Consider the following 27,900-nt stretch of genomic DNA (forward strand, 5'->3'; position numbering starts at 1 on the left):
ACATGCCCGAAGTCTCAGCTTTTGTTGAGCACACTCAGGGACTCGACATCCTGTCTGAATTTCCTGCCTTTGTGCACCTCTTGCTTCTTTCTCTTTGGAAGTCAGCACCAAGTACATGGATTCCTTGATACATTTTCAAGCATGTTTCGATGTCTACCCTGAATATTTGCTGTTATACATACTTCTCCGTGTTTGTACCGTTTTGATACACACACACACACGTTTTTTTCGCCTTATATCCTTTCCTATCTTGACATGGTCGTCGTCACTTCCCATCCCAACCGTTTTCTCCATATTTTCTCTGAATATATAACATTTCAAACTGGGTGTGGAACATCATGATGGCGGAGCTGATTAGGTTTAGTGAGATTCTCGTCAGATTCATACACCAGTAAAACTGGTATAATGTGGTATATATACATGCATACATAAACACATACATATACACATATACATACATACATACTGTACATACATACATACATACATACACATACATACATACTGTGCACACATACATATACACACACACATACATACACACAGATATACATACATACATACATACACATACATATATACATACATACACACATACAAACATACATTCATGCATACATACATACATACATACATACATACATGCATACATACATACACACATACACACTTACATACAGTGTTCATTTATTTTGCCCAACAAAGGTAACTGCATAATGCAGATGATCACACGATCAAGGAGGGTCTGTAAGTAACACATTTTTTTTATGGCGTATCCTATAGGGCAAAGCCAGCTAGAACAGTGTTTGTATGTCTGTATGTATGTATGTAAGTACAGTCGTGGCCAAAAATATTGGCACCCTTGCACTTTTTTTCAAATAATGTACCATTTCTTCCAGAAAATTGTTGAAGTTATAAAATATTTTGGTATCCACATACATGTATGTATTTCTTTGCTTTGCAGTGGAACAAAACAAAACAAAAAGCTGAAAAATTACAAAATCATAGTTTATTCCACGTAGAAATCCTAAAATCGCCCGGACAATATTATTGGCATCTTTTATAAGTTGTTTGAAATAATTCGATTTTAAGTAGGTGATTCTCCTTTACTTTGGAATTGAACTCACCTACGATGAGTTGCAGGCACCTGCCATATAAAAATCACTCATTCAACCAGTTTGAATAGAGAAAAGGAGTCATTCTGCTGTTTTGTGTCACTGTGTGTACCGCAAAGAGCATGGAGAAAAGAAAGAAAACCAGAGAATTGTCTGATGAGGTCAGACAAAAGATTGTAGCCAAGCATGGACAATCTCAAGGCTACAAGTCCATCTCCAGAAACCTTGATGTTCCCGTGTCCACCGTACGCAATGTTATCAGGAAGTTTATGGCCCATGGCACTGCAGTCAACCTCCCTGGACGTGGCAGCAAGAGAAAACCTGATCAAAGATTGCAGCAAATGATTGTTCGAATGGTGGAGAAAGCACCTCGATCACCTGTCAAACAGATTCAAGCTGACGTTCAGACACAAGGTACATCAGTTTCAACTCGCACCATCAGTCGCCAACTCAATTAGAGGGGGTTCTATGGTATGAGACCCAGGAGGACCCCACTACTGAGAGAGAAAAAGAAAAACCAACTGGAGTTTTTTCCAAAACACACCTGAACAAGCCAAAATCCTTCTGGGAGAATGTCCTGTGGACAGATGAGACCAAATTAGAGATTTTTGGTAAAGCACATGATCTCTATGTTTACAGTAAACAAAATGAAGCCTTCAAAGAAAAGAACACCTTCCCTACAGTCAAACATGGAGGAGGTTCAGTGATGTTTTGGAGTTGCTGTGCTGCCTCTGGCAGGGGTACCTTGAATGTGTGCATGGCATCATGAAATCAGGAGATTACCAAGGCAATTTGGAGCGCAATGTTCAACCCAGCGTCAGAAAGCTGGGTCTCCGTCGAAGGTCATGGGTCTTGCAGCAGGACAATGACCCCAAACACACTTCACAAAGCACCCAGGAATGGTTCAAGACAAAACGTTGGACTGTTCTGAAGTGTCCAGCAATGAGTCCAGATCTAAATCCCATTGAACACCTGTGGGGAGATCTGAAAACAGCAGTTGGGAGAAGGCACCCTTCAAATCTGGAAGAACTGGAGCAGTTTGCACAAGAAAAGTGGGCCAAACTGCCAGTAGAGTGGCGTAGGAAGCTCATTCATGGCTATAGGAAGCACTTGACTGTAGTTATTTTGTCCAAAGGCTGTGCTACCAAATATTAAGTCTTCGGTGGCTATAATTTTGTAAATGCCATTTCTTTTTATTTTCTGATATAAAATTATACCAGTATATAAGGCCCGTCGCTTCACTGACGGGATCACCAATCTTTGCGTAATTGAAAAACAAAAAATGTTGTTTTTTGGAGGATGGAGCCAGCAGGAATCTCAAAAAAAAAAAAAAAAAAAAAAAAAAAAATCACACACCAAAAAAACAACCGACCACCTACCCTTACAACATGCACCACTCAAACAAAAACACATTCATGCAAAACCACACCACTCCTGCATCACACACACCCACTCCTGCAACACACACACACACACACACACACACACACACACACCATTCACACATCTCCATCTCTCTTCCACGCTCAGTCACAACCCCTTTAGGCTGAAATGAACCACCACCCACAACCTCTACCTACACTGTTTGACGTGCCTCCATAAACTTCCTCCATAACCAAAGTGAGCCTTTCAAGGCAACCTGGGCCACTCTGTCACACATACTCCTTCTTTCTGTTCCACACACTCCAAGCCGAGCAAGAAATGTAGAAAAGGAATTGCCAATATACCCTCTACATCCCACCTCAAATGGCTGACAAGAAACTCGCCAACCCTTCTCCCGACACTCTGCCTCCAGCTCACTGTACTTTCCTCTCTTCCTCTTGTGCACCTCCTCCATGTTCTCTTCCAAAGGTACAGACCATTCCCCGAAGATTATCTGTCTCTGTCTTGTTGCACCTGACCAGATGACAATGTCAGGCTGCAACCTTGTCACACAGATCTCCTCTGGGAATACCAATTGTGGCTTTAGGTCTGCCACCACTTGCCAATCACAAGCATCTGACAGCCCTCTTGCTTTCCACCTCCTCCTCTTTCCACCTCTTACCACTTAGCCCTCTTTGACGAACAACACCTCTCCCCCATTGGTCTCCTTCTCCAATCTTCTCTCTCTCGATCGCAGCACCTCTTGTTGCACCATCTGCACTACCACCACCAGCACCTGATCATGCTGCCACTTGTATCTTCCTGCTGCCAATGCTACTGAGCATGCACTCAGTGCATGCTGCACCATTCTCAAACCTTCACACAAAGAACATCTCTCCTCCTGCAACAACCACCACAATCTCAAGTTTACTGGTGATGGAAGCATATCATACATTGCCCGCAGCATGAAACTCAACAATATTGGCTCCATCCTCCAAATCTCTTGCCACTTCAATGTCCTCACCGCACACCTTCCCACCATGTCCAAGCACCTTGCTGTGCCTGTCTGACTGCTTTCACATGTCTCCCCTCCTCCTCCTTTCTTCTCACCTCCCTCTCAACCATCTTCCTCCTCTCTTTCACGCATGCCTTTCCCCATCGCTTATGCTTCATCCACCACAAGCCATGCTTCCTGTGCTGTACCATCCCCACGACCTCCTCCTGTTGCAATCGCTCCTCCACCTCATCCACATCTGCTCTTGCATTCCACTTCCAACTTCCCTTCTTCTCTGGGAGAGCATTCTTTACCACTGAATCACTTGAATCCCACAACATCATGAACCCCCGCACCCTCACCACCTTAAACTCCTCGGTTAATGATGTCAAGGGAAACTGGAGTTTTCCACCCTGACCATAAAAGGCAATGTTCATCAAACAGCATGGCACTCCCAACCACCTCCTCACAAACCCGCTCACCACAACTTCCATCCTCTCTGCATGCCCGATCGCAATATCATACATCATCAATGGCCACAATACTCGTGGCATCAATCCAAACTTCAAACACCATACCTTCAACTTCCCTGGCAAACCACATCCATCAATCCACTTCAAACCTCTCAAAAGCTTGTTTCTCACCTCCTCCACCCTTCCCACATCATTCAACTCCACTGTATACCATCTTCCCAAACTCTTCACAGGGGCCTCTGTCAATGATGGAACCACCTCCTCTCCCAGCTCAAACATGTGCATGTTAACCACCACTCCTCGTCTCACCACCACACTCCTCGACTTCCTTGCTTTAAAACCCATTCTTGCCCTCCGCATCAACCTTTCCAGTCGTCCCAGTACCTCTACTGCTGCATCAGCCATCTGCTGGACAACTGTCAGGTCATCCACAGATGCAAACATTGCTGGCAAACTCTGACCAGGGGCTAGCTCCACTTCTTTCCCATGTCCACTCACCGCACGTATCAACAACTCCATAACCAGCACAAACAAAATAGGGGAGATGGTACATCCCATCGGGATCCCCACTTCTAACTTCTGCTACTCTGTTACATAGGACTGTGTCGCAAAACGCATCCAAAACTGATCATAATATACCATCAAAAAATCCCTAAATCTCCGTGACACCGAAAATAAATCCATGCCATACCTGATCAAGGCATGCAGCACTGACACATATGGATTCTCCAAATCCAGCCATACCACCGCAACATCCTTCCTTTTCTTATTTGCCTCCTGTAACACTTGCCAGACCATTGCCGAGTGTTCAATGCATCCTGATTATCCTGGTATTCCTGCCTTCTGCACAGACCATCAACAAAACCATTCCCTCTGATGAAGCCTGAGAGCCGTGCCGCAAAGACACCCATCACTATCTTCACATCTACATCGAGCAATGATATTGGTCTAAACTGCTCAAGTGTCACAGCCTTCTCCTGCTTTGGAATATAAACTCCTTCCACCCTACTCCATTGACTGGGCACCACTCCTTGCCTCCATACCACCTTCAGAGCCTTCCACAGATACTGCCTGATGCCTTCACAACTCTTAAACACCTTGTAGGGCACTCCACTTGGTCTTGGAGCCGATGCCGCCCGTGCCTTCCTTAAAACTGCTTCAACCTCAGACATCTTTGGCTCTGACAAATCAAATGGAACACCTGGCTCTGTCGGTCTCACCAATCCTTCGATGTCCTCCACCACTTCGTTCCTTCTTGTGTCAGCAATACGTGACACGCAGGTGACCTTCCAATCTTCCTTCGATACCTTCAGTACACCAGATCAAGACTGCTCCAACAGATCCTTCATAAAATGAAAAGGATTCTCAAAGAACCTCTTTCTATTCCTCTGCCTCTCCTTTCTTCGCCTCTTCATCCTTTCCACTCTCCAACTTCACCAACCTCACTCTCACCTGCTTTGTCAACACTTCAAGTCCATTTCTCTCCCCTTCCACTGCCCTCTTCCATCTTCCATTCAAGCTCCTCAACTCCATTCTCAACTCATGGATCTCCCTCTGCCTCCTGCTCAAACGTGCCTCCTTCTCACCCCTCTCTACATACTCTTTCACTCCAAACGTGACACACGCATACTCAAACACAATCTCATTCATCTTTCTCAATCTATCTTACACCCTTCCTTTCAACCTCTGAAGTGCCCCACACACCACTCCATCCTGAAATTTACAAACATACATCCAATTTGTATACACAAACATACATACTTACATATACATGCACATGTACAGACATACATACATAGATATATTACGTACTTTTAAGTACAGGCAGTCCCCGGGTTACAAACGAGTTCCGTTTTTAATTCTGTCTGCAAGTCGAATTTGTATGTAAGTCGGAACAGTTGCGTACGGTTCACATCTAGCGTCAATTAGTCAAATGTTTGTCTTAGCATATAGTATATATTTTACCTAAAACATCTATAGGTATAAAAAACATGAAAGAAACATTTCTTAAACTGTTTAGATAGAAAAGAAAAGATAATGATTAAAGGTTAACACTTACTCTCGTTCCAATTGATGTCTTGCAAACCTTGAAACGATCATACCTTGATATATCTCTCCGAGATGATGGACCTGGTGCTGGAGAGGTTGGACCTGGTGCTGGTCAATTTTCTTAAAGTAAACATCAAGGGTGGCTTGAACAGAGCTTTTCTCATATTTCTCTTGTCTACCGCTCCCCTTATTATATACTTTGTGTGTCTGTTTGATTTTTTCTCTGTGTGATAAATGTTAGCTCTTTCACGAGCCTCGATTCTGTATACAACAAAAGGAAAAAAAATTAAAACTTTTTTTTTTGTTTGTTTAATCACATAGGCTTTACGGAGGTCGGTTCGTAAGTACGGGCGTTCGTAAGTTGGGCGTTCGTAACCCGGGGACTGCCTGTACTTGTAAAAGCTATTTTATATTTGAAGTTATAACCTTATACCTGTAAGCAATAGACTGGTTTTGCAACTGCCCGGATCATCAGCTGGGCACCGTTTTTCATCGAGGTTTCGATCCTTTCAGCCCAGAAGCTCTCCAAACGGCGAATCCACAACCCTGACTGCAGGTCCACATCAGTAGATTACTCAACATCAATGGACCCACAACCTCAAAGTTGTGTCCTGACAGTTGGTCAACACAGCAATGCAATATCCTTATTCAAACTTATATAATTACTACTTTTATTTAAAGTATTACCACAAACTAATAGCTTAAATTATAAATCACTTTATATAACAAAATACTAAGGAATAAATACTCCACCCGACAGACATGTCCATTACACAGCACCTCCATCCAACCATCGACTCAAACTGCCATTCAAATATTCAAACTGTCATCCACAACCGATTCCACCATGTTGCACTGCGTATCCTAGCAACCACCAACCAATCACATTAATGCTAACTTATAATACATTTTATTAACTCAACTAGACTACCGGCCAGTTGAGTTCATCACATACTGAACCCTCCGGCATCCGTCGTCTGTCGTCATCGTCGTCTGTCGTCTGTCAACTTTTCGACGTTAACACTCCAGCGTCCACAAATATCAACCGATTCTGATCAAACTTGACTTGCAGCATCCTTACCCCAAGGACCAGGTTGGTATTACATTTCAGCCCGATCCGTTGAAAAATGGTGGACTTAGGCGACCATTTTGTTTTTGGTCATGAAAACGACATTAACACTCTAGCGTCCACAAATATTAACAGATTTTGATCAAACTTAGAATGTTTAACCCTTACCACACAAGGTAGGTTGCTATCGCATGTCAACCAGATCTGTCACAAAATGACCGCCATAGGCCGGCATATTTTTTTCAGCTCTTAAGAAAAGCATAAGTCAAATCTAGTACAGACAATTGACCTTCTTTAGAGTTGTCCAGTCAGTTCAGTTGAGTTCTGCTTCCCTGGAAGCTCTAGTACATATTATTTTTACCTAAATACCTCCTTATTTAATACTTGTATCAAATGCAATGCAATAGGAACTTGTTTACATTAAAACCAGCCACACTTAAACAAAAGGTGACAATGGAGTCTAAAGACATTTTTACAAGACCTGATCAAACAATCAGCCAAATATCCTCTAATTAGCATGACGGAAAACACCTCAGCACGTTCCACAAAATCATGCTTCATTGAACAAATTCTTGCAAATCTAAGTAACTGAGATGAGAAGACACTGTAACCCATTTTAATTGGTGCATTGCTACCTGGAAAGGTGTACACGACTACAGGGAAACTGATACACACTTGTACTAAAGCCATTCTGTCCAACTCTAACCAACATGTCCAGATATACAGCAACAGTACAATCTTTACTACTCTTGTTTGCAATCAGACTATCTGGAGAAATTTTTTAAAGCAGCACATCAAACAAATTATTGTTAACCACACAAATATCATCTATGTAACGACACATATTTGATTTATGTATGTAAACTATAAACTATATCTATGTAACGACACATATTTGATACATATATGTATGTAAACTTTGATTAAGGACTCTTCAAACATTGAAGCATTTCTTATGACTGCCTCTAACCACCCTAAGTCTGGTGTTGGCTTAACGGTTAGGGTGGAGGGCTTGGGATCATAGGGTCCTGAGTTCAAATTCCGGTCAGCTGTTGAATTAACACCAGGTGGGGTTGACTCAGCCTGCCATCCTTCCGAGGTCAGGAAAATGAGTACCAACTCACTGGGTCCTCTCTCAAGGAGGTTGGTCGCGGGATTTGCACTCCAGCCGCCGTAAAACACCTCATTCCGTAACACACAGTGGTGTATGTCGGAATGGTGCTGAGGTCACTTTGATAGTGTTGACTAACTGACAAACATATCGAATAAACCAGCGTCTCAATGCAATCTCTTCACTTTCATGGTGACTGACAGCTTATCGACTTGGTGTACTTCAAAATAATTTAATACTTACATTATTTGCTAACTGGTATCTCTACCCAGGTCATACTATCCTTTTCAACGAAAGTATTGTTACGAATTTGGGTCGTGATGTATGTAGAGCAGAGTAGATCTGAGTAGGTACCATGCTTCGGGATGTCACGGTAAGGAACACTACCTGTAATAAGTCCATGTGTAGGCGTTTTGTCAGTTAAGGTGTATAACTGTGGATCTACCAGGAGATTCGAGTGATAGGTAGTGTAGGGGTTAATGAGTAGAACCCTTGTATGTCTCACCTGGTAGTCAAACCTTTGTCCCTTATGGCACTACAGACCACTTAGACATTAGTTAGGACCTTTAGTACATCACTAATGACGCCCTTCCCCCATGACATGACTTAGGAAGAAATCGGGCTAGAACACCGCCACTATTGGCCGCCACCATTTACACCTCCGAGAGGCCTATCCGCCTCTCATAGCACGTGCTGTGACCAAGGAATAGGGGACGGGAGTGAGAGTGGCACAGTGGGTGTGCTCCTGGACGAGCCGGCGAGTCGGTGGAGGCTCTGATTGGCAGGACAGTGCGCCAATGCTGACGTCACCGGCCGGGGATATTAGCGGGGGCCGGACGCCATTTCGGGCAGATGGAGTAGGAATGGCAGTTGAGTGACAGTCCTGGCAGTGACAAGGTTTTTGAGTTCACGGTTCGCAGTTCACAGCTTGAGAGAGTCCCGGTGCGATCCTGAGTTGGCTTGTGAGCAGAGTCCTGGCCCTGGTTGAGTTGGCTGTCGTGTGGAAGATCGCCGTCGAGGTGGTTGGAGCTCGCTCCTTTTTGCTGGGTGGATTCCCGCTAGCCTGCTGTGGGACCTCGTGGTGATCGGTGCTTGGTGCTCGGCTCTTTGGAACTTGGAGCGAGGCGTGCCGTGGGACAAAAGGAGCCGGGTGTTGGACGGCAGCCACCAAGACGACAAGGACGAGATAAGGCCGTATCCGCGAATACACTTTACATAAAAGACGTGTTATTTTCGTATTCATCTCCCTCGTCTCGTGTTTGAAATCTGTTGTGCGTGGGATCCCAATTTAGTACCTTATTTTATTACCGGCGCGTGCTTTTCCTGAAAAACCCTTATATTATTTTTGTACATATATCTGAACGCAGTTTACCGGGTGGTTGATTTCAATAGATAAGGCTGCGGGGACTCTCGCCGCTTCCCTCCATTCCGCGCGCTTAGGGGCTTTAGGTTTTGGAATCCGCCATTGAGTTTCCGCCTCGGAGTTAAAGCCTTCATGATCGGCATCCGCGACCGCCTGATATTAATTTCGGCGGTTGTGCGACAGTATCAAACAAGACCTGTTACTGTTAGACTTAAACTGTTAGACTTAAACAAGTCACTGTTAGACTGTCGGTCTTGTTTTGTATACATTAGAGAATAATGGAAGCTTTATTTCTGTTTGGTTTGGTATTTCAATCCCACCGAACTGAGTCCGTTCTGTTCTTTCCTTCATTAAGTAGGTTTATTGTATACTAGGGCATGCCCGTACTATATCTATATCTAAAATTATATCCCCCCCCCTCTATTTACATGAAATGGTTTGGTCCAAAGCGAACGGCTTGCGAGTACGGTGACAATCCCCCCCCTCTATTTACATGAAATGGTTTGGTCCAAAGCGAACGGCTTGCGAGTACGGTGACAATCCCCCCCCTCTATTTACATGAAATGGTTTGGTCCAAAGCGAACGGCTTGCGGAGTTTGGTAAAGAAATCGCCATAGCGTGCACAAACGCGCAGGAAAGCGAAAGAATCGCAAAGTAGTTTTAATTAGTTTTAAAACATAGTTTAACGGCAACATAGTTTGCCAACGTGAAATAAATGAATACGCTCTCAAATGTGCCGTCCGAGGCAGAGTCTGTTCGCCACGTTCGGCACACGTGATAGCTCGCTGCTCTCTGATTGGTTGAATCGTTTTTTGGACATAGCTCGCTAACTACTTGTCCGATTAATATGAAACCTTGAAAAGGCACATCCTCGGGTCCCCAGCAATATACCTGGCAAGTTTAAAGTATATCGGACCCGTGGTTGTCGAGAAACAGCGGTCACAGACATACATACATACATACATACATACATACATACATACACACAGAGATTACTGGAATTATAGATAGATAGTGTTCTGTTTGGCATTAAAATGTCCTCGTTGAACTGAGGTTTATTTTCCTTGCCCTTTATTGAAAAGGAGGTATGGAAGAGGTTCACCAGCCTCGGTGGTGTCATGGTTAGAGCGTCCACTCTGAAACTGGGAGGTCCGCGGTTTGATTCCGGCAGAGTCATCCCAAAGATTTTAAAACGATACGCGTTGCTTCCTTATTTGAAAGGATAGAGCACGGACAAACAACCATAGGTTTGTAATAATAGTGCAGACTTTGATGCGCCTAATGGCCTGCTGTGTCAAAAGTTCCTTGTAAGGGAACTCGTATTATTATAATCTTTGTTATCTTCTCCCAACTAGTGATAATTATAGCTATTTTTACTTGAGTGAATCATTATAATTTTTATAATGGAGATAGAAATCCTCCTTTTTACTATTTTTAATTTCACCTTCGCCACCTAGGGTGGTTGGAGGTTATGGTTTCACCTGTTTGTCTGCTTTACTGTGAGTGAGTAGGATATCCCAAAAGGTTGTGGATGGATTTGGACAGAATTTGGTGGAAAAGTGTGTGTGTGTGTGTGTGTGTGTGTGTGTGTGTGTGTGTGTGTGTGTGTGTGTGTGTGTGTGTGTGTGTGTGTGTGTGTGTGTGTGTGTGTGTGTGTGTGTGTGTGTGTGTGTGTGTGTGTGTGTGTGTGTGTGTGTGTGTGACGGTGATCCGATTACTACATTTTCACCATAGGAGCACCTCCTCCTGTGGAATTTTTTTTAATGATAATTATGACGTCATATGTGGTACAAGGCACCATCTTGGAAAAATCGAAAAAAAATGGCACCTCTATTTCTCTGAAACTGTTCCATGGAAAACATTGAAAGGTGGCTCATTATAAAGTACTCCCCATCGGGAATAACATATGGTAATGATGTCATAGGCCTTTGTTATGACATCATAAATCGCCAAGTAGAATGCTTGATCCAATCGGTATGAAATTTATTGAGTATGATGCAGAGATAAATTGGGCAAGAAAATTATTTTATGACGTCATCGGTCACGTGGTTCGGCAGCTATTTTTATGGCGTAGCCCGTAAGGCAATGCCATCTGGAACATCGTTTGTCTGTCCGTCTGGTGGATGTATATCCCGCACAAACGTCCACCAATCAGAGCTTAGGATCTGGTGATAACAGGGCGACAACAGATGTTCCACTCAGCAGATCAAAGCCCAGCTGCAGTGTTGTTGTACCCAAGCTATCCCCCGACCACCACATTGCGTTTTCGGTGTTGTTTAAGTGATTCTTCACCATTCAGAGATAGGGCCAAAAATGATACATTGTACGATATCTCAAAAAGGTGTGGGCGGATTTGGACGTAACTTGGTGTACAGGTTGGGTGTGTGACAAGAAAGAATAGGTTCGATTTTGGTGAAAAGCTGAATCCAGATTCAATAAATATTTTTTAGTGATTCTTCACCACCATTGGGAGGAAGGGGAGGGTTGGGGGGAGGCAGGAGAGGAAGGGGAGTGGCTTACGTTTCTGAGTGAATGTGGCTCACGTATCTGAGTGAATGTGGCTCACGTTTCTGAGTTAAGTGTTGTGCCGACAGGAAGAAGAAGAAGCCGTACTACCAAATTCGTACACTTCCGGAATTGTTTGATTTATTTGTATTCAAATGTCTGGTAATTGTTTTGTATTTATTTATGCGGATAAAGGCATCGGCACTATCGAGCGATTTTATTTTTTTATTTTTTATTTCCCCCCCTCCCCCCTCCCCAACCCCCAAAAAACGAACTGTTTTTTTTCAGTTTTACTTCTTTTGTTTTTGCCTAAAACACTCCCAAGCACTCACTGATGAACCTCTGAACGTTTGGTGAAGATCCGTTCAGCCATCTCTGAATAAAACGCGGACACACAAAAACTGGACACACACAGACAACTCGCGTTTATATACAGACTTGGCATTTAATATGGAATATTTTTTTTGTGGAGGTGAACGTACTTTTCAAGATGTCTTCGAACCAAAAGTTCATTGGAATTATGTTGAAATTATTCTAGATTTTGTTAATGTGACCTTTAAAAGAAACAAAAACCACATTTGACATTTCGAAACAAATAAATTGATCCTTGAAAGTGATGTAAACTGATATCGAACTCAATTCATGGACAGTACTGTGTTAAACTTCTGTACGTTTTCCAGAAGTATCTCTTTATTTTGCACATTAGCCAAATTTTTTTTTAACAAAAACGAAAGTTAAATTACGACTGGGATTACGGACAGTAAAATTACAGTTCAGTACTTCGTGTAACCCCCACGAGCATTCAGGAGAGCACGTACACGTTGAGGCATGCTGTTCACGAGATTTGCCAAGGTTTGGACAGGAATCGCTTGCCATGCAGTGACAATAGCCTGTTGCAATTCACACAAAGAGGTCGGCTGCTGGTCCAAGTGGTCGATTTGACGCGTTAATTCTGCCCACAAGTTCTCTATCGGATTAATATCCGGGGACATGGCAGGCCACTCCACATGCTCTACACCACGGTCAGCAAGAAAGTGTTGGATCATGCGAGCACGATGAGGCCGTGCATTGTCATCTTGGAAGACAAAGTTTCCTTGAAAGGCTGCACAAGCAAGTGGAAGCAATGTTTCTTCCAGAATGGCCCTGTACTTGAACTGGTTCAGGTTTCCATTCAGAACAACCACGTCAGTTTTGCCCCCTGCTTGAGAAGCAGCCCAAACGGTCACCCCACCACCTCCAGCTTGGACTCTTGGCACTATACAATCTTGGTTGTAGGCTTCATGCACTTGTCTGCGCACTCGGACGTGGCCATCTTGACGATAGACCAGAAATCTAGACTCGTCACTGAAGATCACGTGATTCCAGTGTCCTGGCTGCCATTGACGGTGCTCTGTGGCCCACTGCAATCGGCGCTGGCGGTGTTGTCTGGTCAGGCGCGGCTTTCTCAGGGGATGCCTGGCACGATAGCCTGCTTGAACAAGTCGTTGGTTGACTAGCCTTCTGGATACAGGCACATTTGTTAGTTGCTGCCACTCAGCCCTAAGCCGATTAGCTGACTTGGTACGGCCATTGCGGACTAACCGGTGCAGCTGGCGATCATCTCTCCTTGAGGTTCTGCGTGGACGTCCTGGCCTTGGTATTGGAGTAGGGACACCCCTCTGAGCATTTCGTTTCAGGATCTTTGACACCTGAACTTGAGTGATGCCATACTGCCGAGCAATAGCACGCTGTTTCATGCCGTAATTTCGTAAAGCCACCACTCCATGACGAACAGCATTGTCGAGTTGACGGACCATCTCCAGAGGAAGCGGCAATAACTTTTGGAGACGTGCAGCAGTTGTTTTCCACTAATACAGAACGCAACAACCCTTGTATACCCGACTGTGAAGCCAATCATCAAATGCACCTGTCCGTACATTTTGCCACGCCACCTGTGATATAATCCTGTTGTTGACTTCTTGCTGCGACAGACAATCAGTGACATGGTTCTTTTGACAAATAAATCACCAAAGTGTAAAAGAAACTCACCAGATTGATATACTGAGTTAAGAAAGTAAACCCAAGTCAAGAAAATATATATATTCCATATTAAATGCCAAGCCTGTATATATATAGATTTTGGTAAAGATTCGAATCCGGATCCGGATACGATAATTATTTAATTTTCGTAAGTGATTCTTTACCATTGAGAGATGAGGCCAAAAACGATATGAAGTATGATATTTCGAAATGTTGTGGATGGATTCGCATGAAACTTGGTGAATGAGTTGGGTGGGTGACAATAACAAGCTGATTCAATTTTGTTTCAGGTCCTGATCCAGATCTGGTCTGTCAGTGGGATACAAAACGTAAACTGTTCAGCCTGGCGGAGGTATGCACTCTGCTGAGTGCCATTCTAGTCATAAATGTATTTGCAATATGTGTGTTTGCATACTACGTCAGTACAGTTTTTTATTTTAGCACGAAAGATGAGAAATGTAGTTTAAAAACAGGGTGTTGGTGGCCAGGACAAGTGAACAATGGCTATATCTATGTTGGGTCGTTTGCCTTGTGCTAGCAGGATAACCTCAATGTGTGTGCACTCAACTGTAAGCTGTCTAGCCTGGGTTCGATCCTCGACCCTGCTATAAACTGTCACTCTGGTGTTTCAAAGGCAGGGCGATTCATCTAATGTGTGTGCCTTCTGCCAATCTGCCATCCACCGTCAATCATTGGACGTTAAGCCACAGGATGCATCTGCTTACATTAGTTGGAGGATTTTAAAGATCTCACTGTATCTTTCATGAAAAGGAAGAAAGTTATCACTGGCAACCTGAACAAATTACAAATTCCTGCTCCCTCATTTGAGTATCATGCATAGGATGGTGACCCATCCTGGATTGTAACCCTTGCCAGGAGACTGCTTTGGCAGAACCAACACTGTGTAAAATGTTTGCGTTTTGCATTCGCACACTCTTTCTGCATTGCATTATTTTTCTTTTTTTGTTTAGCCAGTATCATGTTGTCCTTTTGCTTAAAAATAACAACCTTGTTGTGAAGAATTGATAGTTTGTGTACGTTTTGCTGATTTACGAGAGTGTGGATGTGGCAAAGCTTTGATATGTTAACTTCCTTTTCCTGTGTTTTATTCCTACTCTGCAACTTTACTTTTATACTGATACTGCTTGTTTTATCACCTGAATTATCTGGATGATTGTATTGGCGAGACAGACAGCAAATGAGGATCCAAGCACAGGAGGATGACTGGCGTTTCTTGTTGTTTTTGTCATTCTGTTGCTAGTGGACATTCGTGAGATCCGAGAGGTTCGCCTTGGGCGCAGTGCCCGTGACTTTGAGCGCTGCCCCGAGGAGGCACGCCGACTCGACCCTGCACTTTGCTTTGTCATCCTCTACGGCTGTGAATTCCGCCTGCGCACTCTGAGCATCGTCGGTGAGAAATAAGTGTCTTGTGTTATGGGGATTGTCGTTTTGTTGATCCCAGAACCAACTAGAAGCCATCTTGAATGACACAAATCATAATAATGTGTCCACTTGATTTCGTTTTCAATTTGATACCTTAAAAAAGATTTATGGGGAGAACCTAAAGCTTTTTTTTTCTTTTTTTTTTGGCTGTGAGCATCGTTGACTGGATATTTCAAAGTGAAATTGATATTTAGGCCCATTGCATTCATGGCATTCGGTTGAACTTCCACACTCATTATTTCGGTGTCGTTAAATGGTCATGCTGAATGGTTTCAATGCCCAATCTAATGTTATAGTGTGTTTAATATGCAAAATATATGCAAAATGTAATTTTTATTCAAACACCTTCAAAGCTTCACAACTGACAGGACTCCAGACCAAACGTTTTTTCTCACGAGCATGTACACTCGTAATATCGGTACAAGCATTCCCATCACTGCCACCCTATGAGGTCCCTACTTGGTACACGGTATCTATTTATTGCGTGCCATGAACAGCATTGAGCCAGCACACGAATCGTGCGTACTTCACTTCATGAAACAAAAGGGTCCGGCGATGTATCGATATACCAATTATATCGGAATAATTTTTCATATCAATATACCGGTATTGGAAATTTGATTACAACGGTGGAGCGAAAAAAATGGATTTTTTTTTGTTTGTTTGTTTTTTGTATACAAGATCGAGGCTCGTGAAAGAGCTAACATTAATCACACAAAAAGACAAACCGACACACAAAACACAAAAAACAAGGGGAGCGGCAGACAAGATGGGGAGAGAGGAGGAAGGACACAAACACAACATTTGAGAGCAGGGACATCGGGAGGACTTGGGGGGAGGTGGGAGAGGAATAAAACATATGAACACTGCAAGGACTCTGGGGTGAATTACCGGGGGTAGAAAAGATCAAGGTTTTCGATGGGGATGGTGGTGAACAGCTGTTTTAAAGACCTGGAGGGAGGAGTGGGATTGAAGGGAGTGGGGGAGTTTGTTCCAGAGGCGGGTGAAAAGGGAAATGAAAGAGTGAAGGTGAGCAGAGAGCCTAGACTTTGGCAGTTTAACCATAAGAGGGTTGCAGGCAGATCTTGTGCGACCTGAAGGAATATTGGGGGGACAGAGCACAGTTGTGTGATGTGAAAAAACAATCGGTATATCCACAAAAATATCGGTATATCACCAACAAATTGAAGAGAGGTGTTTACATCCCTTAAATACTGTACATGACTTAAAAGGCTTTGCTGTACTCGGCTACACCTAGAACAGTGCAAAGTATGACGTTCAAGATGTACCAGGAACTAGGTACAGTAGGTTTCGTCCTTTCACAAAGCTCGGAACAAGTGTGTGTCTACCCTCAGGAGAGCCAGGAAACAATATCTCTCCACTCTCAAGGCTGAACTCTCAAACCTTTCTCCCTCCTCCAAATCCTGGTGGTGTCTGGTAAAATCTGTTTCTGGTGTTTGTTCCCCTTCCATCCCCTCCCTTACCTCAAACGGCTACACAGCTGACACCGCACATGAAAAAGCCGAATGCCTCAACTTTGTGTTTGCCTCAAAATATTGTGTCCCGAACCCATCTCTCTCTGTACCCACCTTTCCCAGTCAAACCCAACTGTCATCTGCTATCTGCTTGGAAATCAGCCAACATCACAGCTTTAAACAAAAAAGGTGCAAAAACAGATCCTTGCAACGACAGACCAATCAGCCTGCTCCCAATAATCAGCAAGGTCATGGAATCAATCATCGCTTCTGACATCAAATCCTTCCTCTTCTCCAATGGCTTTATCTCGGATTATCAATTTGGTTTCAGACCAGGTCATTCTACTCTGGACATGCTGCTTCTGCTGTCTCAACAATGGATGGAGGTCCTTAATGCCAAACAGGAAATCACGCCTTAGATACGGTCTGGCACCCCGCTCTGCTCACCAAACTCTCCTATGATATCCATGGAAATCTCCACGCATGGCTTACGGACCTCCTCTCTGGTCGTAGTCAACGTGTGGCCCTGAATGGGTTTCTCTCATCTCCACTTCCTGTTCAGACTGGAGTTCCCCAAGGCAGTGTTCTGGGCCCTGTGCTTTTTCTGGTCTTCATCAATGATCTCTCCGACTCTCTGGAAAATTCTCTTTATCTCTTTGCTGATGACTCCACTTTCTGCCGCTGCTCCATACCTCATCCCTCAGATTGGCAGTCGACACCCTCCTCACTCTCTGCAGACCTGGACAAAATCACAGACTGGTCAAACAAGTGGAACATGTCTTTCAATCCTGACAAATCTCATACTCTCACTATGTCTCTCCGAAAAGACCGACTGGACAACCCTCCCATCTACTTTCTCAACAATCCTCTCCAATAAGTTCTGTCACTCAATCTCTTGGGTCTCACAATCTGCCATGAACTTTCCTGGGAAAACCACATTTCCAAGCTGGCCTCCAATGCCAGTCGGCGACTGGGCATCCTCCATCGTGCGAAGTCCTTCCTTGGCACACCTGAGCTCCTCACCACATACAAGGCTTTCATCCGCAGCTCAATGGAATACTGGTCTCCCCTCTGGGTTGGTGCTCCTGCCTGACACCTAGCTCAGCTTCACGCTGTTGAAACCAAAGCTTTCAGAATCATTGGAATCTCCCGAGATGAAGCTAACTCCGAGGGCCTTTCTCTCTCTCTCACCGCAGGCAGGTTGGTGGTCTTTCTGTCTTCTACTGACGTTCCGGCCTTGCTCCCCCAGCTCTCTCTGTGCTCTGTCACCCAAATATTCCTACAGGTCGCACAAGATCTGCCAGCAACCCTCTTATGGTTAAACTGCCAAAATCTAGGCTCTCTGCTCACCTTCAATCTTTCATTCCCCTTTTCTCCCGCCTCTGGAACAAACTCCCTCACTCTCTTCAATCCCACTCCTCCCTCCGGGTCTTTAAAACAACTGTTCACCACCATCTCTTATCTCCCCCCATCCAAAACCTTGATCTTTTCTCCCCCCGTTAATTCACCCAGATTTTTGAAATACCGACTTCTTTCCTGGAAGTCCTAGCAGTGTCCATGTGTTTTTTTACCTCTCCCACCTCCTCCCTCCCCCCCCCCCTCCCTTCCCATTCCTCCTTCCCCCAAGCCCTCTCCCTCCCACAGATCTCCCGATGTCCCTGCTCTCCATCTTGTCTCCCGCTCCCTTTATCATATGTTTTATGTGTCAGTTTGTCTTTTTGTGATCAATGTTAGCCCTTACACGAGCCTCGAAGTTGTATACAAAAAAAAATACAAAAAAAAACTTGTAACCATCAGCACCTGAGCACAAATCGCGTTTTTGTTTGGCCTCATGGCTATTTTTATAGCAATTGATTAGTTTATATTAATTGGGTGTGCGCTTTAGAAAGCCTGTGCCAATCACCTGTGCCGAAATGCTCGTGAAAGCCTGTGGCACATAATTTTCCCTCATATATCAATTTAGATATAAATATGAAAGCAAGACCTATCACCCATAATTGGAGGGAATAACCAATCAGCTCTCACCTAATTAATTACCCCAGGTGGCTTAGATTTTCAAATAAATTAATTCCTCTTGTGGTATTCTTGCTTAAGAAAGCTGCATAAAGCAACCATGAAAAGCTACACAAGGTATTCAATGGAAAGGGATACTTTGAGACCTGGCAGGTCGCCATTGCATCTCCTGAAACCCACCCATGTGTGGAGATAGCAGCCAACAACAACTTACAAAGGCACACATTTACACACACATATACGTGCACACACTCATGTATGTGTACACACACACTCATGTATGTGTACACACATACACACACACACACACACACACACACACACACACACACACACACTTGCAGGGCTCCCTCCGCTGAGGATGTGGGTGACCGAGATGCGCTTGAGGTGCCTGGTACCATACCGTTCGATGAGGTGGCTTATAAGTGCACGGCAGCTTTGGGAACTGAGCTTTGTGAGATCGAGTACAGTGCCGAATATGGCAGCTTTGAAGGATGAGATCGGGATGAATGGGATCGATAGGGAAGATACCGTACCCTGGAGGCCGCTTCAAATATGGCAAAGGGAAGGTGGGGCATGGATGAGGAGACATGACTAGTGGTTCCTCTCTGGGGTGGGGATGGATGCTTCAGGACCGGGGGGGGGCTCCATTTGGTCTTGGGGACTTGCAGGTGGAGATGAGGACCGGTGGCGGTGACACATGCACACACACGCACACACACGCACACACACGCACACACACATACATGGGTCGTGATTTACACGTACACATGCACGATTATGGTTTATACACATATAGTGTGTGACATTATGTTGTGTATTGTATGCACACATGTGCATATTAAACACATATTATGCGTGACATGCTGTGCAGTAGTATATTGTGAAGGCACATATTGTTTGCGACATATTACGCATATTCTACACACACACACACACACACACACACACACACACACGCATACACACACACTTGCGGAGGTGGATACTTTGATACCTGGTAGGTCTCCGGTCCAGCTCCTGAGGCTCACCCACGTGTGGGGATAGCAGGCAAAAACAACTTACATGCATACACACATCCAGGCAACCCCATATAATGAGTGGATACCAGAGGTAATGCACCGTGTGGTAGGCGGTGCTTATCGCTCCCATTAAGGTACAGCGATAGCTGGATGGGATACCTTAATGGCGGTTCACCAATGATAGTATGGAGTCGCATAATGACTGGTTTATAACCGAAAGGTTTTCAGATTCACAAGTGTATGCAGGACTCACTGCGTTACCCTGATGAAGCCCCAATAAGAGTGAAACCAGGTCCATAACTGTGAGTTTTGTGTGCACTTGTGATAGTATCTGAACAAGATCTAAATTACGCACTGTCAGATGGCTTTTCTGGAGCTTGGCAGGCAAGGCATACCTACGTGACGGTGACGTCACAGTGTGCACTCATTACGTTGGAGAACTGAAATTATATTCTGATATATATATATATATAATTATATATGCAGGGATTATCCTGGAGGATTTTAGCAATGGGAGAAAATCTCCCTGTGTACAATCGATGAGATTTTTTCCAAACACGATGGGATTATACAAAATTGTTTTGAGATAAAATTGTACTCGCGCTCGTCAAATCTCATTATTCTCGGGGTATTAATTAAAAATAAATATGGTCAAGAAAACAAAGACTTGTGTGTTTCTTTCTGTATTCAAATAGACGATCTCACTCTCTGTGGCTTTTATTGCGTAAACGATTAACCATGCCACAGATAAGTTTCACACATAAATTGCCATGAATTAGCACATTTGATCACATTTAATAATACTGATTGAAAACATCAAAAGTCATGTTGTTTGATCACATGACAATGTCCGCCTCCCTGAAGATAGATTGTTATCATAAGACAAGAAACAATGTTCTTAACCTTAGACAGTAAATCATAATCGTCGACGACATCGACATCGACATCATCGACATCGACATCGGTGATATCGACTTCGACGACATCGATGACATCGACATCGACGACATCGATGACATCGACATCGACATCGACATCATCATCGACATCGACATCGACATCATCATCATCGTCATCATCGACGTCATCATCATCGACGTCATCATCATCATCATCATCATCGACATCATCATCATCATCATCGACATCATCATCATCATCGACGACATCATCATCATCATCGACATCATCATCGACATCATCATCATCATCGACATTGACCAGTTTCCAGATGACGATATATGTCGGGTTATTGTAGTCGTTTTGAAATTATTTGTACCTTGACTTAGACTGTTGACTAACTTCTCAGATCTACACAGTGAACAATACATTTTGTTCTGATCGGCATCATAATTTCAGCCAGTCTCCGAATTTAAGGACCCAGCTGTCTTGAAACGTCATTAAAGTTTTGCCGGAAGTAGCTGTCTGCACTGTGGCGGCCCTGGCCACGGGTCCCGCTTTCGCCCTGCACAGTGCACACGGTCACTAGCTGGATCATGCTGGTTGTCCTCAGTGTTAGAACTACTGCTGGTACCTATAAAGAATCGTTTTATACTTTGCCCATCAGGCTGTGGTTGCGGAGGTCTCTTTTTCGGCGGCATTTTCGGGAAAAGCGTAATCCAGAAACTACTGCAGACAGCGAACACGTGGTTGCCGAAAAGCCGTCGTTTAATGCCGCAAAACATTGTCACGGCTACCGTGAAGAGTGAAAGCGAAATTAAAATGGCTATGGTCTGTTTACAGTTTAGAATAGCTTCGTCTTTGACAACTTCCAGACCTGACAAAAGCAGTAGTAAGTACACGATTTGAAACTGTTTCGCCTGAAAACTATACCGCGACAACTGACACGCTCTATGCGATTTTTTTTATCGCTCTGGACAAAATTGTATGCGATATTTTCCAACTTTATGCGAGAATATCACGGAATCGCGGCCAAAGTCAATCCCTGTATATACATATATACACACAGTGCATTCAGAAAGTATTCAGACCCCTTCACTTTTTTCACATTTTGTTATGTTGCAGCCTGATGCTGAAATCGTTTAAATTCATTTTTTCCCTCATCAATCTACACTCAATATCCCATAATGACAAAGAGAAAACAGGATTTTAGAAAGTTTTGCAAATTTTTTTTTTTTTTTAAACTGAAATATCACATTTACCTAAGTATTCAGCCCCTTGGCTATGACACTTGAAATTTAGCTCAGGTGCCTCCCATTTCTCTTGATCATCTTTGAGATGTTTCTACACCTTGATTGGAGTCCACCTGTGGTAAATTCAATTGATTGGACATGATTTGGAAAGGCACGCACCTGTCTATATAAGGTCTCACAGTGTGACAATGCATATCAGAGCAAAAACCAAGCTATGAGGTTGAAGGAACTGCCTGCAGAGCTCAGAGACAGGATTGTGTTGAGGCACAGATCTGGGGAAGCCTACAAAAAAATCTCTGCTGCATTGAAGGTTCCCAAGAGCACAGTGGCCTCCATAATTCTTAAATGGAAGAAGTTTGGAACAACCAGGACTCTTCCTCGAGCTGGCCGCCCGGCCAAACTGAGCAATCTGGGGAGAAGGGCCTTGGTAAGAGAGGTGACCAAGAACCCGATAGTCACTCTGGCTGAGCTCCAGAGATTCTGTGTGGAGATGGGAGAAACTTCCAGAAGGACAACCATCACTACAACCCTCCACCGATCTGGGCTATATGGCAGAGTGGCCAGACGGAAGCCAAACAGTTCAATCTTGGTTTCATCAGACCACAGAATCTTGTTTCTCACAGTCTGAGAGTCCTTTACTTGCTTTTTTGCAAACTCCAAGCGGGCTTTCATGTGTCTTTCACTGAGGAGAGGCTTCCGCCTGGCCACTCTGCCATAAAGCCCAGATCGGTGGAGTGTTGCAGTGATGGTTGTCCTTCTGGAAGTTTCTCCCATCTCCACACAGGATCTCTGGAGCTCAGCTAGAGTGACTATCGGGTTCTTGGTCACCTCTCTTACCAAGACCCTTCTCCCCCGATTGCTCAGTTTGGCCAGGCGGCCAGCTCTAGGAAGAGTCCTGGTTGTTCCAAACTTCTTCCATTTAAGAATTATGGAGGCCACTGTGCTCTTGAGAATCTTCAATGCAGCAGAGATTTTTTTGTAGGCTTCCCCAGATCTGTGCCTCGACACAATCCTGTCTCTGAGCTCCGCAGGCAGTTCCTTCGACCTCATGGCTTGGTTTTTGCTCTGATATGCATTGTCACACTGTGAGACCTTTTATAGACAGGTGTGTGCCTTTCCAAATCATGTCCAATCATTTGAATTTACCACAGGTGGACTCCAATCAAGGTGTAGAAACATCTCAAATATGATCAAGAGAAATGGGAGGCACCTGAGCTAAATTTCAAGTGTCATAGCAAAGGGTCTGTATACTTATGTAAATGTGATATTTCAGTTTTTTCTTTTTAATAAATTTGCAAAACTTTCTAAAATCCTGTTTTCTCTTTGTCATTATGGGGTATTGAGTGGAGATTGATGAGGGAAAAAATGAATTTAAACGATTTCAGCATCAGGCTGCAACATAACAAAATGTGAAAAAAGTGAAGGGGTCTGAATACTTTCTGAATGCACTGTATATATATATATATATATTCATTCATACACACACACACACACACACACACACACACACACACACACACACACACACACACACACACACACACACACACACACACACACACACATACACATTTGTGTTTGTGTATAGCAAATGTTGACATTGCACGTGTGGTGTATTATGAACTATAGGTTGAACTTTTTATAAATTTCATTGTAGTCTATGATGTTGCACCATATCGTACCACCTGTAATGCTGGGATATGTTATTCTTCCCAAGTGCAGCTGATTCTAAAGAGGATGTGAACATCTGGGTGACTGGGTTAAACTGGTTGGTTGCAGACACCCTCAGAGCTCCCACACCCATCCAGATTGACCGGTGAGGTTGGAGGGCACGTTTGTAGAATTTATTTGACACTTTGTAGCTGTTTTACTACTTTTGCCTTCATGTGGTAAGTCAGCACAGCAAGAAAGAGATATGTTCAGGCCAGAGCTTGGGAATCAAATATGGGATTTGTATCGTGATTTAATGCTCATGTAGAAACCTGTACATCATACTAAAATATGCAATTTGGTGTCTGTCTGTCTGGGACGACGATTTTTGACCGCGATACATTCAGTCGTTACTTATCCAAACTCAACAAAACTTGTTAGGGGGACTAAGGGTCACACAATGGAGGTTGTAGCGGTTTAACTTCTACCCTTCCCCAAAGGGGGAGGTGGTGGGGGGTTCTTCGTAAAGGGGGTTACGTGTTGAGGTGTATATCCGTGTTAAGATAGCTTTATCGTGGTGTTTTTCCAAGGCTGCCTTCTAATAACAAACATAAAAACACTAAAGATAATAGCGTCATATTAATGGTATTTAAAAACAATGTTAATCATAATAATATCCCGTCTCCCCATGGGTTTTTCTTCCTTGATCAAAGGCCATGTTAACGTGTATAAACAGCTTATAGTGCCGTTTTCGTTGGAGCCCCTCCCAGAAGTAAAAAAAATAATTATAAACCACAAACACGTTTGATTACCTTTGGAAACAGTCGCTCCTGCTGTTTAACACTAAACTGAAAGGGAGAAAACCCAGAGTGTGTTCAGTTGCCAAGCAGCGAGCTGGTGCTCTCCAAGCCAGCTGTTCCTTTTCAGCGGTTTTAAATGGAGTGCTTGCTCGGATGCTTAAGCCACCTGGTGAGCACACTACAAGAAACTAGGTAAATGAACACACCCCCAATGTTCTTGAGGCCCAACCCCAGATCTACTGTAATCTATATACCCCAGAGAGGAATGACCCTCATGCCACTGCTGTAGGGAACAGGTGTATTAGTATAACAAATTCAGGACAAAGGCATTAGTAGACACCAGTGTCCTTTTGCATCAACTCCATGGACATTAGTATACATTGGGCAAATACATATGATGTTTGCCGTTTGAACCTGGGGTAAAATGGCAACACGAACAGGCAAACCCATGCTTCAATTTTCTCATACTTTAGGGAGGATATCTGAGCTGGAATGAAGTATTTGTGTCATTCTGTAATTGATCTAATATGAAATGGTCTGGCTGATTTTAAAACTGTGGATTATCCATTCAAAATGACTTGGGATGGGCTAATTTGTTTGGGGTGAAATAGGAGACTGGGGAAATGGAAGTGGAAAGGAAGACAAAGGATTTGAAGGAAGACGGAGTTAGAACGTTTTTGCTTGTTTTACTGCAGGGAGGTGTTCTTGCAAACGTATTTATTACTGCAGGTCAATTACAGAGAAATCCAAACCACTCATCAAGATGTGTTCTGGGTTGGAATTTGTCTTTCTTTGATCAGTGGTATTATTTCCCTAAGTTATTGACATACATACAATGAGGCTTAAATGGCAATGTAATTGTTTTAAATTCCACTGTGGATTTTGTTTTTTTGAAAGTCAAACTATATTAGTCTTTCCCATTTGCCATTGATCAACATGCACTCACATCCGACTCCCCTCTCCACGTGCAGATGGCTGCGTAAACAGTACTATGCTGTAGACAGGAACAAGTGCAATGGGTAAGTTGAGGCCTACAAGGCAGCTCATCGAGTTGAGGATGCAATTATGAAATTGCCTTGGAAGTTGTATGTGTAGCCACGTCTTTGGCTTTCTTCATTTCCCTTGTAATTGCCTTAGAATAAAAGACAATTGCCCAAAAAGGAGAAAATAACTTTTGAATCCTGATGCGATTACTTTTTATTTATTTATCATTTTTGAGGTTTTGAGTTCATTGCATTTTTATTGTAAGTATATTTCAAATATTTTTTGTAGCTAACATATAGCATATATTCCTTGCTCTTTGCTGTTTTCTTATCCTCAGCCAGAAATACTTTTTTTTTCCAGGAAACCTGAGCAATCCGATAACACTGTGTTGCGGGAAGTCTGTTCTTGTGCAAGAGGAAGTGATGTGTACAAAGCACCTGGCTGGGCAGGAAGTGATGTTGTGGACATATGACAGTCACGTTTTTGGGCTGCACAAACAAAACCTTGTTTTGACAATTCTCCATTCGAAACCTGCAGAAGCACTTCCTGTTGATAAATAGTCCAGTCTCAGCTCTTACTTTTCACTTTCTGCTATTCCGTGCTTTCATTCCCGAATACAAAATTGTGGGTGTTTGGGTTGTGACATTGTTTTGAAACTTCTTCATTTAAAAACAATGCCTGTGAATATTAACACAGACACTGTATACATATTGTGGGACCACTTTTAGTGCCTGGTTTCAGAACACTGAGTCCCAGAGAAAGGCAATAATGAAGTTCGACTGAAGAATGGTAATCCCTTGTCAGGTAATGGGCACTTCAATCAGAATAATTTCATCCATCCTCACTGTCCAGAAATCATCCTTGGGAAATCTCATCAAGAGGAGAGTTATTGACCATGGCTGGTGTTGTCTTTGATTGATTAAACCAAAGGAAATTACCAGATATGGGAAGAGATCCTTGCCACAAATAGTTGAATAAAACAGACGTGACGTTTTTGTCACGCCAAACCTGTATAAAAACCACCGTTTAGAGGCCATTTTTCCCCGCAAAGTGGGGGTTGGCCTTTTCGGGGACCGTGGTAGTTGTTGTTTTTTGGTCCCCTTTTTGAAGCAATGTTTTACGGCCGGATGCCCTTCCTGACGCCAACCCTTTTTGCCACCTTCAACGACAAACAGGGAATTACCAGTGAACTGGTACTCAATTAGCCGACCTCGGAAGGATGACAGGCTGAGTCAACCCCCCTGGCATTAATTCAGCGATCGACCGAGATTCGAACCCAGGATCCTAGGATCCTAAGCCGGCACCCTAGCCGCTAGCCCAACACCAGGAAATAATGGCAGGACGCCAAACCTGTATGGTGTAAGGAAAGGGTTTGGGGAGCCATTGGGATATTATCATTGAAATTGTGTCCCATAACCTTTGATATGATAATGAATGGGAGATCAAAATAACATTATTATATTAGGTAACTTGATATGTGAGTTTTTTATTGAAGTTCACACACGCGCATACACACAGGTGTCGGTGTACATGGAAACTATCACAGCTCTGGAACTTTCAAGACACTGTGTGAATTGTGTAATGATTTAAGAGTCTTCACTTTCAACTTCTCGAATCAATATCATGAGAACTTGGGTTTTTCAACAAAACACTTGATACCAATTTGTGGATTTTATTAGGGCTGGGCAATATCTCAATAATATCTTCAACGCGATACTACATTTATATGTATCGTCAACGCGATACTACATTTATATATATCGTCAACGCGATACTACATTTATATATATCGTCAACGCGATACTACATTTATATATATCGTCAACGTGATACTACATTTTTCAGACTGTCGATATATCGGCACTTTGGTTAATGGAAATAATGGTGTGCGCTATCGTAAACTGAAGATTTGGAGACTTTTTTTTCATTGATTTAGTAAGAATATCGACATGAAGGACTCATTTCATCAAAACATGATACACCATTCTCACCTTTCATACGACTTGGGACAAAACTTTGTCCCATCTCAGTTGCCAGTTCTACTGCCTCATCCTCAGAGTCTTCTGTTGAGGATCCTAAGCCTATGCCTGAGGAGGAGGGTGACTATTTGCACCCATACAATCACCCCATATGAACTCACTCGGACCCTGTCCAGGAGAGCTTTTATCAAGATGACGAACCGTGCATAAAAAAGTGCTGTCCCTAGGGCAACTCACAAATATTTCTGCCATCAGAACGACAAACACCATAGTCCCCTTCATGTGTCCAACGTAAATAAAGAGAAAACTTTAAAGAAACAG

At 43.4% G+C, this 27,900-nt stretch overlaps 1 protein-coding gene across 1 annotated transcript in view; it reads left to right on the forward strand.

Moving 5' to 3' along the window:
• The window catches only part of PLCG1 (phospholipase C gamma 1), a 208,036-nt gene that overhangs the window by 52,708 nt on the left and 127,428 nt on the right, over positions 1-27,900 (forward strand). The window contains exons 3-5 of the mRNA XM_068126684.2: positions 15,322-15,471; positions 23,889-23,982; positions 25,588-25,635. Of these exons, the coding sequence (XP_067982785.1) occupies positions 15,322-15,471; positions 23,889-23,982; positions 25,588-25,635 (292 nt within the window). The remainder of the gene's footprint in view (positions 1-15,321; positions 15,472-23,888; positions 23,983-25,587; positions 25,636-27,900) is intronic.

The sequence above is a fragment of the Myxine glutinosa genome, chromosome 10 (assembly GCF_964187855.1).
Source record: "Myxine glutinosa chromosome 10, kmMyxGlut1.1, whole genome shotgun sequence".
In the NCBI taxonomy this organism is placed as follows: Eukaryota; Metazoa; Chordata; class Myxini; order Myxiniformes; family Myxinidae; genus Myxine; species Myxine glutinosa.